The 16061-nt window shown below is 33.2% G+C and overlaps 2 protein-coding genes across 2 annotated transcripts; both read right to left on the reverse strand.

Moving 5' to 3' along the window:
• Positions 1-2733: 2733 nt before the first annotated feature.
• On the reverse strand, positions 2734-3424 carry LOC133828820 (pectinesterase inhibitor-like). The gene has a single exon (XM_062258914.1). It carries the CDS (start codon positions 3409-3411, stop codon positions 2875-2877), a length of 537 nt encoding a protein of 178 aa, XP_062114898.1. The 5' UTR covers positions 3412-3424; the 3' UTR covers positions 2734-2874.
• A 1196-nt stretch (positions 3425-4620) lies between these two features.
• On the reverse strand, positions 4621-9846 carry LOC133829956 (peptidyl-prolyl cis-trans isomerase CYP59). Its single transcript, XM_062259807.1, has 15 exons — positions 9645-9846; positions 9404-9506; positions 8818-8922; positions 8514-8631; positions 8339-8389; positions 7862-7953; positions 7635-7734; positions 7182-7304; positions 6999-7076; positions 6740-6786; positions 6593-6648; positions 6350-6390; positions 6004-6109; positions 5570-5705; positions 4621-5483 (listed from the first exon to the last, which is right to left on the reverse strand). Exons 2-15 carry the CDS (start codon positions 9499-9501, stop codon positions 4739-4741), a joined length of 1896 nt encoding a protein of 631 aa, XP_062115791.1. The 5' UTR covers positions 9502-9506; positions 9645-9846; the 3' UTR covers positions 4621-4738.
• Positions 9847-16061: the final 6215 nt, after the last annotated feature.

Raw genomic sequence — 16061 nt, forward strand, 5'->3', positions numbered from 1 at the left:
GCTTATTTAGCTTATAGGGATTTTTATTGCAGAGGAAAAAGTCCTGAGACCAACACTATGAAAGCTAGGGGCCCAAGCTTCAACAATCAATATTTTTATTTAAAAGATAAACCTTAGCCTTTTCCCTACTTAACAAGATAAAGCCATGATCCCCCTTTTAAACACCAAAATCACCATCAAAACTACAAAGCCCAAAGGATTACAATACTATTACCCAAATCCAAACAAAAGTGATTTTACCTTGAAGCACTATAGTCGAAACCTAGGGTAATTTTTATCCTCCCTTGATCAACTTCCAAACATAAAACTCACGTCAAGAACCTATATGACTATCTAGCCATTTAATAACATTAAAGATGATCAATCCTACCTTGTTCTTGGGCACATTTGCATTGGCCAAATCTTACAATGATCCATATAACAAGAAAAGAGAGGCATAAACATACAATTCAGCAGAGATATATTCAATTCTCTTGTGCACATTTACATTGGCCTCTGCCAAATCTTGCTTCACAAGAACTGGACCAATCAACTTGTACAAATTTGCATCTTCTTTCAAAAGGTCTAACTCCTAAACCAAAAATAAAATAAAATAAAATCAGATTAACAATCAGAAACCACATATAAATATATAAATAAGTTCAAAAGAAAAAAATGATAACAAAACTGGGCATCTTCTTCATTTTTGTCCTCAGTAATAGGTATTGAAGAATATAATTGTGAAAATCAATATAAATCACTTCCAACAATGAAATATACCAACAGAACTGAAGTGGGTAGAGCTCTAAATATAAAATATCACCTCAAAAACAATTATTTACACAGGAACCAAACAGAAATTTTAAAATAGAAAATGAATTGGAAAAAGTGTAAATGACCTTAAGGACAAGCTCATTCTCGCCAAGCTGACTGGTGTACTTTCTCACCTGGTGATTCTTTGAAATATCTGATAAGCACTAAAGAAATATCATTTCAAATAATATTCCTAAGTAATGATCTCCATGTGTTTGTAGAAATGCATGAAAAGAAACTTCTAAGATAATTAGGTATAAAGGTGAAATTTGAAGAGGGTAGAATCAAGTAGTTCCATAGTCAAATTACCAGTATATATATATTATATATGCAAGACTTGCAGTACCAAAATAAGAACTTGAGTGTGCCAGTTCCATAGTCAAATTATCAATATATATATATATTATATGCAAGACTTGCAGTACCAAAAAATAAGAACTTGAGTGTGCCATTTTGTTACCTGATTGAGAGAGAGCGGGCGTGTCTAAAAGTCTGAGATGCTAAAGTGGCTGGTGTGGGTGTAATAAGGAGAGAAGAGGATCACTGCGAGGAGGGGAGGGGAATGAGGAGCACGAACCAGACAAACTTACCCAAATCAGAAGTGCTAAAACAGTTTCTGGCGCCAATCTTGGAAGAAAACGAGAGAGAAGATTGAGAAAATGGGAAGAAGAGAAAAATTAATAATATATTGGGTTGAAGGATGAATAGTATACCTTACATATAGCTTTTTACTGTAGATTTATCTAAAAATATTTGTAAAACACATCATCCGATGGACACCTATTTTTCTTAGTTTGAGCTATTTTTTACAGTTTTTGGTGATATATCCCAACGGATGGGAGTACTCTAAATACATATCAGCAAAATCTATTAATCTTGCCCCTCTAAATAGAAAAACCAAATAAAAATATTATATATAAACACTATATTAAAAAAAATATTACTTTTAAACCGTGAAATTCACATAGTCGGTTACCAAATTGGTTTTTTGCAAGTAATTGAAACAAAAACAAACTTGTTGCTAACCTCAAATGCAACCGAGGGACTAAATAACTCGCCTTAAATAAATTTTTACTTGAACTTTATTCTGAACTTTTGTTTATATAAAAACAAATTCTTAACTTTTTCATATACCTGTGTATATTGCTTCTCATCAATGTGATGTGATAGCAACTATATTGTCTCTATTCATAGTCTAGCATTTCTCTCAAAAATGTGGATCTCAACCACAATGTTAGATTTTGATTTAACTTGTAATTTTTTGTTTCCAAATCTGTGAGTTCACACAAAAAATAAAAGAGAGAAAACAACTCTTAACACCATCGAAGAAAATTACTTTTCTTACTTGAAAATTATGCATGTATTAATTTCTTCCCCCATACAATGCTGGGTATTTTATATAGAGGAAGAACAACACTCCAAAATAAAATAAGGAAAAAGAGATCGTTATGACAAGCTTTTTTTATATAAAAATAAATAAATATTGATATATTAGGTTGAAAACTTGACAAGTGGAATATTTACAAAATAGTTTTTCCAACATATTATTTTGTAAAGTAATATTAGATTTTTTTTATATACAGTTACTCATATAACTTATATAGTTTCCTATATAATAATAATATCATGTTTAATTAAAGAAATTTTTATGTGAAAATTACAAATGTGTAATAATTCAACGGATTTTTTCCTCCGTGTTTAATATATTTTTCTTAAACGGTTGGTGGATCACAAGAAATGCAATATTTTTAGGTTTATGAAGAATGTAGCTCACTTTTTCCTCTCATATTCCAAAAAAAAAAACAGATTTAAGTCTTAATCTTTGTATAAAAAAAATGAACTTGAAAATGTTATAAATTAAGATGAAATATAAACACAAAAAGTAAGATAGAGGTAAAGACATGAACTTTCTCCATTGTCACAAGAAGAAAGATTATTATTATTATTATTATAATGCTGAATGAAAACAACTACAAGTTCTTTTTTTTTTAATTTCATTCTTGTCACAATTATATAATGCAACTTCATATCTGAAATTTTTGTATGAGTAAAGAATTATGACAAGTACTAATGATAAATATACTAGAATCGCTCAATTATTCTCTCAGTAGAAAAGCATAGCTCTTCATAAATCTTCATCTCATAAGCCACTTCACTTGGGATTGTGAGCTCTTTATTGTTCTCAATAGCATAATAGCATGATTGGTGTTTAAGCATAGCTTGACCCACATAACTCTCAGCCTCATCAATCTCATAGCTCTGCAAATGATCTATTGCTGATTTGAGATCTTTCTTTGCAGCCATATATGCCTTAACACAAGCATTGTAAACACTTTTTGTAGACTTGTTTTTGGAGTTGGAAGCAGTGTCTTCCATGTTGACTTGCAAGGCATCAGCATGGCTGCTTATGCAGTTCATCATGATAAAAGCAAGTTCTACTGCAGAGGCGAATTCAGCGTAGGGATCAGATTGGAGACACTGAATGCAGATGTCGGGAACATCAGTGGCGCGGCAGACGTTTAGGATCAGTTTGGAGTCTGCTTTGGCAAGATGAGGGTGTTGGTGAAAGAATTGGGAAAGAGTAAGGAAAACAAGAACAAGTGTCTTGGAGTAAGCCATTTTCCTACTCAAGTTTTCCCTTCTCAAACTAGGTGATTAAGCAAGGCTTATTATCTGTGGTATAAATAGCTTGAAATTCAATGAGCTAGGGGAATCAAACGGTTGAGAATCCCACTAAAAGACTTGCTTGAAGTTTGTCATTGTAGGCCCTTATGGTAAATTGGTGTTCAGAGTCTGCAATCTGCAAAATCCCACTTAGGTATTTGCCCACTTCAAGTTATCCAAACCTATATACCAATCCCACTTTTAGGCATACTTGGCAAATTTGAGCCTATGGAAAACCACAATGCAAAATTGCACATCCATAATAAGAAAGCTGCCAATTCATTATTCTCTTTTGATTCAATCTTTGGTATGAACCAAAGGTTAGTGTTGCATTCAAGCTGTGTCAAACCCAACCCAAACACCAAGCTAGACACACACTACAGTTGTACAACTTTTCCATTTTTAGTTCACAACTGTATAGTGTATACAATCACACTCAGTTGTGTGTAGGAACAAACATATTTAATGTGGTCATATAGCCTTTTGGTAATTGAGAAAGAAAATAAGACTTTAAATATAGACATATGAGAAAATGTTGTGATATCTGATGCGAGGGTGACCCCTTGAGGCTGGCTGAAGTGGTTAAAATGTGTATGCACGTATGCGTGAATATTTGGATAATCGACATCCACATATTATTAGGAGGTGTTTGTTTTGAGTAGTTGAGTTGCCTTGAAAAGTGTACATAAATTTAGAATGGAGGACCTACACAAATTAATCACTTTACCCCTACCAAACATATAAATGGTTTTAAATTCCTATTGTCACATTTACTTTACTCCATACCAAACACCCCCTTATGTAATGGTTAGTTTATAAATCAAATTAGCTTATTAAGTTTGTCTTACATTCTATTTATATTTTTAAAATATTCATGTTATATATTAATTAAAAAAATTAATTAATCAAGTGAATTTCGTATCTAGTGTGCTAACTTTGAATAGTGTTGGACTCAAATTGTCACCCATAGATAGTATTAAATTAAGTTACAATACATGGAAATTCTAAACTGAAATTTGATTTTGCCAACATACTCCTATGGTAACAAGTTAAAACTATTAAGTGTGCACCTAGCTCATGTCTAAACACATCGGATGTTAATTCTGAAACAAAGTTTCCTAGAGAATTATTAAACATATAATTCAAGGAAGAACAATTCAATGCTGGAGCCAGGAAATAGTTTTTCATAAAAGCAAAACTTGGTTCAACAAATCAGTGTTTTCACAATGACCACAAAAGATAATCTACTTTAGTCACCACCTTGTGTTTTGGGAAGAACCAATCATCTTCTTTTGTCATGTCTGTACCTTCTTTCACGGTCTCGCTCATCAGCACTACCTGTTTCCTGCCTTTTGTGTTCCCTGTCTTCCCTCCTGTCTCTGTAGCCATCACCATCTGCGCCTCGTTTTCTATCCCTTCGCTCGTCTCCTGGGTCATGAACATCATTTTTCCTATAGTCTCTATCGTCTCTCTTGTCACTATGGCCTCGATGATTCTCGTTTCTCTTTTTAAAATCTCCAACGTCCCTCCTCTCTGCTCGACTATCATTATCTGCACTTCTCTTCCTATAGTCTCTGTCCTCACCCTGTTCCATAGGCCTATCGTCATCGGTTGCCTTTCTGTGATATTTATCATCCCTTCTTTCTTCATGGCGGCCATTTCCAGCACTTTTCTTACTGTAATCTCGATCTCCAACCCTTTTTTCATCTTGCTCATTTCGCCTATCCTTGTGCTTTTCTCTGTTCTGCTCTTCAACATAATCTCGACTGCTTCTACTTCCACCATGTCGACCTTCTCTACCATCCCGTTCTCGTCTCAATTCCCCATCTCTGTGGTCTCTATCACTTTTTTCTGCCTGCCTATGCCCATGCCTTGAGTCTCTCTTTTCTTGATCCCTATGCCTAGACTCCTCCAATTTTTGCCATTCCATCTTCTGTTTCTCTGCTCTTTCATCTGGATCCTGGCTCCGATTTCTCTTATCCTGTTTTGGACTTTCTTGAATGTCTTCATCAAACACCATGTCATACCTAGAAAATTATTTTACCATCAGATAAGAGAAAGAGAGGCAGAGGCACATACAGATACATCAATGACCATATACAACTCAACCAACCTAGACTTGTCACCTCCACCTCGATGTGGATTATCGTCCTTTAAGATGTACTTCTGCTGGTGCTGTGGGATTGCAGTACCCCCAGTGCAATCCTTAGCAATATGATCATCGGCACCACATTTAAAACAGCCATTACCTAACATACAAAATGTAATGCAGGAAATTCAAAATTCCGCTGAGAAAGAAATAGAAAAAATTTAGATCACACAGCATAGAAACCATGTTCACCAATCATTCATCTAATCTTCAGAGTTAAAGCCATTATTACCTTTGTGACATATCACTTCAAAAACCAACTAACGATGAATATAGTGAAACACACAACAATTTGCAAATATATAGTGTTTAAAGAAAGTAGGGAATTTTTTTTTCTCTTCCTCTTCTTTTTTGCTGAAAGGTGAAAAAAATTCAATCCAACAAAACATGTTGCTTACCTTTACCAGTTTTGTGTTCTTTGCGCCTGTACTGTGACCACAACTTAGAGACACTTTGACTAAAATCGACATGAATCCTTCGGTCATCAATCAAAGCATTATCCATCTGTGTGATTAAAATTATTATAAACCAAAGAAAGACAGATGAGTTCTACTATAAACCCCATTTGCACCCAAACACCAACACAGCATAATAAAATCTCATAAAACATGCAAATTAACTACACTACGAAGAGGATGAACATGGCGAGTTACAGTATAATCGAAGAAAAAATAAATTCAACCTTCAGCAACATGGTGAGTTACAGTTTAATCAAAGAAAAAATAAATTCAACCTTCAACCTACCTTAAAATATGCTTGCTCACATGACTCTTTGTTCTCAAACTCTGATAAAAGTCGTCATGAAAAAATTGTGTCACAACAGATTTGATGTTACTTTAACACAAGATGAGGAGGGTGTGAAGGATAAAAGAAAAAGACGTATTAAGCATGGTGCTAAGAGATAGGCATGACTATGGAAAAACTTCAAAAGAAGAAAAAGGATTAAAATATAAATTAGAGGAAGTATTGCAATGGGGAAAAACTCACCTATGAAAGCATAACAGAGACTGTCGCCGGTTTTGAAATCACGGATTACTTCAGCCCTGAGATTGTAGCTTAACATTAGATTGTGTTTAGCAATCCCCTGAAGTGACAAATTAGTAAAGTAAGCAAGAAACTTATTTTATCACTTACGACGATACAGGCCCAAATCGTGAGAAGATTGTATGCAAATCCTCATCCTGCATTAACAAATGGACCATTAAAAAGCATCTTCCACATTTTACAAGTGGTATTGCATTAAAAGGGAAGCATTATGAGAAATTGCTCTGTTCATTTTAAATTTGAATAATACTATCAATATAGTTAGCAGCATAGTCAACATCTTTGTGATACAATTATGGGTTTTAAAACAAATAAATAAGAGGAAAGCAGGGATTAAGGATTCACTTACTTCAGTTACTGGATTCAGTTTACAAACAAAAAGAACATTTTCAGGAGGCTTCATGTCAGCATCAGGTATATCTCCAATCTGTTGTGCAAGTGTAGAAAAAAAGGGAAAAATAAATCAAATTAAAAAAACAAATCACGTTTGCAAACTAAAAACAAAGGAGCAATACATGTGTGTGAGGCTTACACTCTCAAGCACAACAGCACTAGAATGTGCATCCTTTGCACGTATAATTTCCTCAAGCTCTTGTGGACCTAACGTCTCATCCATAGGGACCCAATCATCTTCAAGTCGTACGTCAACATCAATCTGCTTACAATACGACAGGTTAATTGCCACTTTTATGGAAAATGACTGACATGAACGCCACTATGTTGAATAACCCAACAAAAGAATTGCTAGTATAATTGGGGGGAGGGGGGGTTATGTTCCTAACAGAACCTATAGATTTTTCAAATCTCTTTCAGCAACCGAAATAATATCATTACAAGAGTAAAAGGAAGACAAGCCAGCATCCACATATGACCCCAAGAACCACTTTTTCAAGTGCCAAAATAAATTACTAACTCATCACCCAGCCAACTATATCCTGAATACATATTTTACCAATAGTAAATAATGTCATTAGCTCGCCATTACCTCATCTTTGGGTTTTCCTTCTGGTGATGCCTCAGGAATGAACTCAGGTAGTTGTGAAGGATCATCAAAAGGATCATCAAGAATGTAGGTGTGTTTGATTCTATTCACATAAGAAGTGAAGAAATAAATTGTATGATTTAGAAGAATACAAAGTTGAACAAGCCTGAGATATTTTAGTCTAGTTCTTTTACGAACATCAAATCAGAAAAGGGCAGAACTGAACAAACCTGATATTTTTGTAGGGTCTTCCTTTTTCATCTACATAAGCCTCATTAATCCGAGTCAGTGTTTCCAAACCTTCTGCTACCTCTCCAAAAACCTGCAATGACATACAGGTTATATCACTGGTCACTTCTAAATAAATAAAAAATTTAGATCAACTCCAAGTTTAACATTTCCTCACTGTCATCACAAATGCTGAACATAATCACTAGCGGAATGAAACCTTCTATTAGAGAACACTTGCATAAATCAATTTAATGAATCGAACAGAATCAACCTTTAATGAGAAAGAAGTAAAACCAGTCCCCTCAAGTAGAAAAAGGAAAAGCATTATAAAACTTGACAGAGCTTAACAAGACAAGGACTATCTTTTACAAGCATATATTGAAGAGACACTTCTTCTAACTAGGCTCATTTATTTGTATCTAAAACTATAATTCCAAATACAGCATAAACAATTAGTTACGGATCAAAATACTCACAGTGTGTTTCCCATCAAGATAGTCTAGATCCTCTCGCAGCGTAAAATAAAACTGAAAGCAAAAGCAACTCGGTAAGCATGCGCATCAATGGGATATTAATAAAAAGTTGAATTGAAACTAAAACAGGATTCTATTTAAAACCCACAATCCTGTATATTCAGTTTGAATCTTATACCTGAGAAGCATTAAGATTCTCCCCACCACTGGCCATGGCAACAGTGCCTGTCTTGGCATGCTTCAAATCAAGATGAATCTCATCACTGAAAAACCGAGCTTGTTCACCATATAAAAATCTGGAAAAGTAGAAAGTGAAATGAAATCATTTACAAAGATTTATGTATAACAAAAATAATCATAGATCAGAAAGATGGTGTATGGACTCTTTACAATGAGTAGAAAACATTCGAGGATTATAACTAGAAGATAAAACTTGATAGAGAAAAGGAAGTAGCAAAACAGTTATACATAAAATTTCTTACTTGTATATCGAATCACCACCAGTCCCCGTTCCTGTTGGATCGCCAGTCTGTGCAGTAAAATCCTTTTGAATGGTATGAAATAGACACCCATTGTAATACTTAATCCTGAAACAGCAATGACAGAAAAAGCTTAGGTATACCAATACATTTCCTCATTTACTTTAATACACTTAAAAGATAAGGTAACTTGAATTTAATCTGCCATATTATCTATCTGTTACTTTAATACCAAAATTCAAAAATCAGTATTCAAGGAGGGGATTATTGACACTTTCCAACAGAATGATAAAGATGTGATTTCATAATAGAAAGCACCAAGAAGCAATCAAATCAACAGCAGAATCTTAAAACTTAACAAAAACTGCAAATTCACAAAACATTTTGTATTAATCTAAAACCCCATTAAACAATTAGTTTCAAATATAATGAGTGCAACTTAAAATAGAGACTAAAACCCTATTTCTTGTTCATTTTTCTTTTTCTTTTTCTTTTTTTTTTTTCCATTTTCCTACACAGAACAACATAAAAACTCATAAGAAATCACGGGCAAACAATTAGTTGAGGTTTGAAAATAGCTAAAACTCACTTGCAAAGCTTCAAGAAATTCTTGGCGGTCAAGGGGCATCTGTCTGAGTACAAATCAATAACAATGTCCCCTAAGCTCGTCACAATCAGCACAGACATTGCCTCTGCCAAAAAAATAATAATAAATAAAAACCCAGTATAAATTTTGATATGAAAAATATAAAAGAGAAAAAAACCCGTGTCAAACCAGTTGTGGATTAAGAAAATATAGAAAAAAACTTAAATAAACGGTTGCCCAGTACCTTAATTGCAGAAGAACCCTAGAAAGAGCTCTGGAGAAAACGTTTGGTTGATTATATATGATTCTTGCTAATGGGTCAGCTTCTGTAATTGGTATTTGAGATCTATAGTAGAGGAAGGGAAGACATGGGAGAAGCTTGAGAAGTAGACACAGCCGTTTGCTCTCTCTCGAGTGCTGTATCAGTTTCAGTGTGTAATAGAATTTGCAGGTTTGTAATTAGGTACCCGACCCACTGCCCGCTCGCCCGCCCGCCCGTTTGTTTTATTATTATTAGTTGAGAAATTTGTGAAAATAATTTTTTTTTTGAGTGAATTTGCATTCGAATCCACTTTTGATAATTTTGCAAAATGATCTCTGTCTAAAATTCAATTTTTTCAATTATTTGTCTAAATTTTTGACCAACTGTCTAAATTGAGATCGTTTTACAAAAAATTATTAAAATTAAACTAGAGTGTAAAGTAGATTTAAAAAATAGTTCATTTTGTCAATGGACTTATTAGTAATATGCCTCTTGAAACTTTTACCATTCCACCATAAATTAGAAACGTTTTGTTGTGAAAAAAAATTATTAATTAATTGATTTTAAATTAAAAAAATAAAGATAAATTATTTTAAAAATTAAAAACTTATTTTTAAATTTATTAAACTATATATAATCTAATAAATAAAAAATCAATAAACTTAAAAAAAATTAATCTAAATATAATTAAAAAAAACTAAAATCAATATTTCTAAACTAAATTAAAATCTTTAAAGTAAATTAAAACTCAAACAAATCTATATTGTTTTAATATTTTTTTAATTGTTACAACAACCATTACAATTTTAGACGAAATGAGCAAAAGTCTATAAATATTATAATTTGGGAGTATTTTTGTCAAGCAAAAAAATTCAAGGGATAAAAATCTACCAGTATTATAGTTTGGTGGAAAAAACATATTTTGTCATTATTATTATCAATAATAAATAATAAAAACTTTTTAACATACCACCTTAATTTTTTTATTTTTTGAATTCTTGAAAAAAAAATTAATAATTAATTTTGAAATAGAATTATTGAAAAAATTGGTTGATTTTTTTATGAATAAAATTATATTTTTTTTTACAAAAGAATTTACACTATAAATATTTAGACATGGTATATATAAACAAAAAAAAAAAAAACACTCTTTCCTTACTTCTTTTTAAGTAAATATCTAACAAATGTATATAATTACTCTACACACTGTAATAAAAGTACAAAATTGACCCCAATAATTGAAATTTAAAATAAATTGCCACCTAAATATCCTAAGTTTTCCGAATGTAACACTTTAATTATATTTTTGTGATATAATAGCCAAAATTACTTAAACAGAGAGTTCATTACTACCTAACAAAAGTGTGTGAGTATTAAAAGAAACATGAGTATTAAGGTGCTACATTGTTTTAGCAACTTTCCGGATTATACACAATTTCATATATTAATAAAGTCAAAATCATTAAAATTGAACATTGAAAGATATTAGAGATTGGGATTTTTTTTTCCATCCAAATAAGTTTATTCTAATCTAAGAACATGTTTGGCTAATTCATGATCATTTTTCTTATCATTGTGACATTCGAAATACTATTGGAAACGCTTTAATATGAAAGAAAGAACACCCAACTTATTTTGCTAGATTTATAAATCTGGCAATACTTACTAAAAAGAAAAAGTTTGAGCAAATAGCTAAATATTATAATTCAAATATTTGAGCTGAATTAAGTCGAGAAAAATTATAATTTCTGCATGAATGACCGACAAGTTACAAGAACAAAATTTGAAGATGAAAAAAATAATAGTTGAAATTAGATGTATAAATAAACCGATATTTGATTTTCAATCATTAAATCAACTTATTCTAATGATTTTAAAAATATTTGTTTATTAAACCTCTCATACATATCTTGCTAATATATATTATGACAATACCATGATAAAATATGTTTGTGGTATTTCTGAATTGTATTAAATGAATAAAGTACTGTTCGCTATAAATGGATCTCACTTGAGCTGAGCTAAAGGGGCTAACAACCTAACAAACACAGAAAATGAAACTAACACCTCATTTTGAGTAATTAATCAGTTAGTCTGTTATCTTGCTTGACCGACATCATAATTTCAGAAACTAAGACCATTAGAAAGTAAGGGCATCTTTAATGGAGTGTCAAAAAGTAACTTCAATAGTGTTTCAAAAACTAAAAATTGTGTCAAATTTAGTATAAAATATAATATTGGTCAAATTTAGTACATCAATAAATACTAATTTTTTATTTATCATATTGTCACTAATTATTATTATTGAGTAGATGACAATTAATTACAAACTATATATTATTTTTTATTTATTTGTTTCAATGACAAATTTCTTGGTTTACATAATTTAGATAATAAAAAATAATAAAAAAATTAATTTTTGTATGTTCTCAATAAATATTAAGTGAATTATTGATTTTTTGTGTTAATTTGCATAAAGTGTTGTTAACACCATATGAGGTGGCACCCCATGATTGGTTAGCGATACCTCATAATACTTATTAAATTCAATAAGTGGGACTTGATATTGGATTGCACCAATATCAATATGTCACCTACTTGTGGTGTTGGACACCAGTGGTATCCTTTAGTAATCCTCATTTGCATATTGTGCATTAGAGCACAATTGTAAATATTGAGCCAAATATAGCATTAACTTATTTTTTGTGTTAAATTTGATACAAAATTTACATCTTGCATTGGACATGCTCTAATATACCCGAAATCTTTGTAAAATAAGATTACAATACAATCATACGAGACATTAATGATAATTAATTATCTTTGTAAATTTGAGTGCATATTGTAAAACCCAAAAAATTTCATAATACAGTTTTTATTATAAATCAGAGTTTCAATACATAAAATGTACAAGTTTACAAATTTAAGAAATAGTAATGGAAAAATTGTGTTTAAAACATAATTTTATATTATTAAAGAGATTAAAGAGAAAGAGAAACTTGAGTAGTCAAGTATTGGACTCAAATGTTATATAATTTTAATTGAAGATTTTTATAAAATTAAGAAAGTTTTGCTAAAGAGCTTATTTGAAAAGAATTTTAATATTTTGGGTCGAAATGTAATTTTAAAAAAAAGGTTTCAGCCTTATTGTAACGCCCTACTACCTTAGAGTCGTTACTAAGTGAGTTTAAAATGTGCAGTTAACTCGCTAAACGAGGTTTTAGAACAAAAGTGTGTTTAAACAAAAGTCAAGGCTGTAACCTTTGAAAATACTCTGTTTTATTGAAAATTTCAAGTGTCTTACATTTGGGATCCCAAAATATGGTTTTTAAAATATTTACAACTCAAAAGAGATTTACAGATAATTAACCATCAAAATCACAGTTTAATACAGCCATTTCTCAATATGCCCCAACCAAAGCAGTCGGGCAGGCCAAACATGTACGCACCGCTTCACGCTCTCCGTACTCATGGCTGGTTGACTTTTCCTTTGCCCTTACCTGCAACACAGAGCACCCGTGAGCCGAAGCCCAGCAAGAAAACTCTCACAGCACATAACATGTGCATATTATATAACCATTATATCAGATAATCCACAGATAAACAGATAATTCACCAGACTAAACACATACGGCCATGCCGTCCAAGAAGCATTACCAAAGTCTGGGATCTCGGTCCTCACCGTAAGGATATCCCATGTATCCATTGGGGTCTCACCCTAGTGATATGCACTCCGCGTGCCAAATGTTACTCTCGGCCCCACTGCCGTTCTCGGCCCTTTGCCGTTCTCGGTTCCTTTGTTGTTCATTCAACTATAACCACATATAGCATAATTCAAACAACATTCAAGCATGTAATAATTCAATCAAGGGCTATGCCCTAACATATAATTCAATCTAGGGTCGTGCCTTGCAACAACATTATGGGTCCATGCCCTGCTCTACGGGTACTACAGTTTTCTTACCTGTGTCTCAAGCCTCTCAATGCACCAAAGTCACGAGCACGGTCCTCTATCCCAAGCCTCTCTGAAAACTTAGTCACAACACATATAAAACACTCTTTAATATTAACCAATCCAAAACCACTTCTCGGGACCAATCCCATACTCTCGGGACCTCCAATTTCCCAAAGCAACACAACGGAAACATCCCCCGAGCCCGCAGGACAAATGCCCAAAAATGACAAATTTCCCTGTCCTGAAAATTGCCTAGCGCCGCGGCACTACCCTTTGAGGGCCACGGCGCCCAGAAAGTCCCCCAGCTCCTCATGCAGCCTTGCGCCGCAGCGCCGAAGAACAGGGCTGCGGCACCCCTTCGCGAACCCAGAATTTTGGGTTTTCCCCTGTATTTTCCCCAAGCCAAAACACCTCCAATCCAACCCAAACACAAACCTAAACCCTAAAATCAATTTAAAACCCCAAATGAACCATTTAACAACCTATAAACACTAACAACAAGGTCAACACACACAATCACACCCATAATCCACACTTTGGTATCAGATTTCAGAAACTTAAACCATAGCTTTTAAAACTTAAACCAAGGCTTGAAAATTGTAAACCATGCTTCCAAATTCTTAAACCACACCAGAAACGAAAATTCAAAGATGCTTAGAACCCTTACCTCAATCAAGAATTCAACTTTGGTCACTCTCCAATCCCAGCTTCAAGCCAATTCCTCTTGATTATCAAGCTAAATTCCCATGCAAACCAGCCACAACTATCTTTAAATGTTCATGCTCACTTTCTTAAAATCAAGCTTGAAACTTAGCAAAACAGGGGATAAATTCTTACCTCTGAATAATCCTTGGCCTGAGTTTGATTTTACACTCTTAAGCTCTTCACTAGCCTCGAAGAACTCAGCTCACTTCCTCTTCCACTTTGCCTTCTAAGTTCTTAAGTTTCTTTTTCCTTCTTAATTCCTCTAGCCATCCAAAGCTTAACTTCAATCACACTTAGCATAAAGTATCGGGAATGTTCATTTCCCTCAGCTGAAGGTTTCTATACCCCTGCCAAATGACTATTTCACCCCTCTATGTAATTCCCTTCCTAACTAAACCTCAAGGGCATTTTTGACATTTCATCTTTCTTACAAATCTACCATTTCCTCATCTAAAATTGTTACTCTCAATAGTTACCAATGGTCACTCAAGTTACTCAATTACCATTAACCATAACTCACAAAATCAAATCATTAAATTCCCAAAATACCCCTAGGCTCCTCCCGAGCCGGGTATTTAATCCCGTTGTGACTTTTAAACTAATTAGCTCCCTAGGACCGTTTCGGCACATGCATCACAATAATATCACCACTCACACGTGGTATTAATCATATTACACAATTATTACATGTATGCCCTCAATGGGCTAAAATTACCAATTTACCCCTAACAAACAAACGGGGCCCACATGCATATTTATTCCACCTAAACATGCATTCTAATCACATATTCATTTAAACTCATATATTAACATGTTAATTCATTTATTGCCCTCCAGGCACTCTAATCAAGGTCCTAAACCTTATTAGCAAATTGGGGATGTTACACTTATTTTCTCGTAGCCTCTCTCTCTCTCCTCAAAATTTTTCTTTTCTTTCTCTCTCCTTTTCTTCCTCTCTCTTTTTCCTCTTTGTGTGCTACTATTGCCGACGACGAACGACCACTTTCTGGCCGCTACGTATAGACACGCGTCTGACCAAAATGCGCATAATCCTTTGAACTATCGACCACGCTGGAATCTAGAACTCACTCACCGGTTAAGCACCTCAACCAGTCGATTTAAGTTCGGCCACCGCACGACTTCAAAGTTGCGATCCGGCCACCTCGAGCATCTGTTAGCTGATCTGTCACCACCATTGTGCTCCTCGTGTTTTGGGCTTCAAAACTCAATAAATTGTTCCCACATCTACTATAGTTGGGTGGTGGGCCCACCACGAGCCACTGTGATCCACCGTAGACCGACGGTCAAAACTTAGTTTCGAGGTTCTGAAGTTCGTTTTGAGCTTCAGAAATCATCATTTAACTTGTTTTGAAACTCTAATCATTGTGGTATAATTTATTTGACCTATATATTGGAATTTAATTGTGATTGATTAGAGTAATTGTTATTATATGTACCTATAATATATATTTATATATTCTTGATATATTGAATATTTTTCTGTAATTATATTGGCTGTCTGTGATTATATGTATTTCTGATACAAATTTTGATTTTGGGATTGTCCATTTTATAGCCGTTGTGCTGTCTAATTTTCTAGAAAATATTATACATTAAATAAATTATAAAAAGACATATTTAATTGATATTCTATTAATATGAAAATTATTATGAATAGTTAATTTTTATAATTTATTTTTATTATTTCGTTTGGTAAATCAATAATATAATTTTTATAT

The sequence above is a fragment of the Humulus lupulus genome, chromosome 4 (assembly GCF_963169125.1).
Source record: "Humulus lupulus chromosome 4, drHumLupu1.1, whole genome shotgun sequence".
Taxonomy (NCBI): domain Eukaryota; kingdom Viridiplantae; phylum Streptophyta; class Magnoliopsida; order Rosales; family Cannabaceae; genus Humulus; species Humulus lupulus.

Coding starts and splice junctions, on each gene's coding strand:
- LOC133829956 (XM_062259807.1), bottom strand. CDS start 9,501: ATGTCTGTGCTGATTGTGACGAGCTTAGGGGACATTGTTATTGATTTG. Junction 6,787..6,998: donor AACTGAATCCAGTAACTGAA/GTAAGTGAATCC, acceptor TTGTTAATGCAG/GATGAGGATTTGCATACAAT. Junction 6,110..6,349: donor GTGAGCAAGCATATTTTAAG/GTAGGTTGAAGG, acceptor TTAATCACACAG/ATGGATAATGCTTTGATTGA.
- LOC133828820 (XM_062258914.1), bottom strand. CDS start 3,411: ATGGCTTACTCCAAGACACTTGTTCTTGTTTTCCTTACTCTTTCCCAA.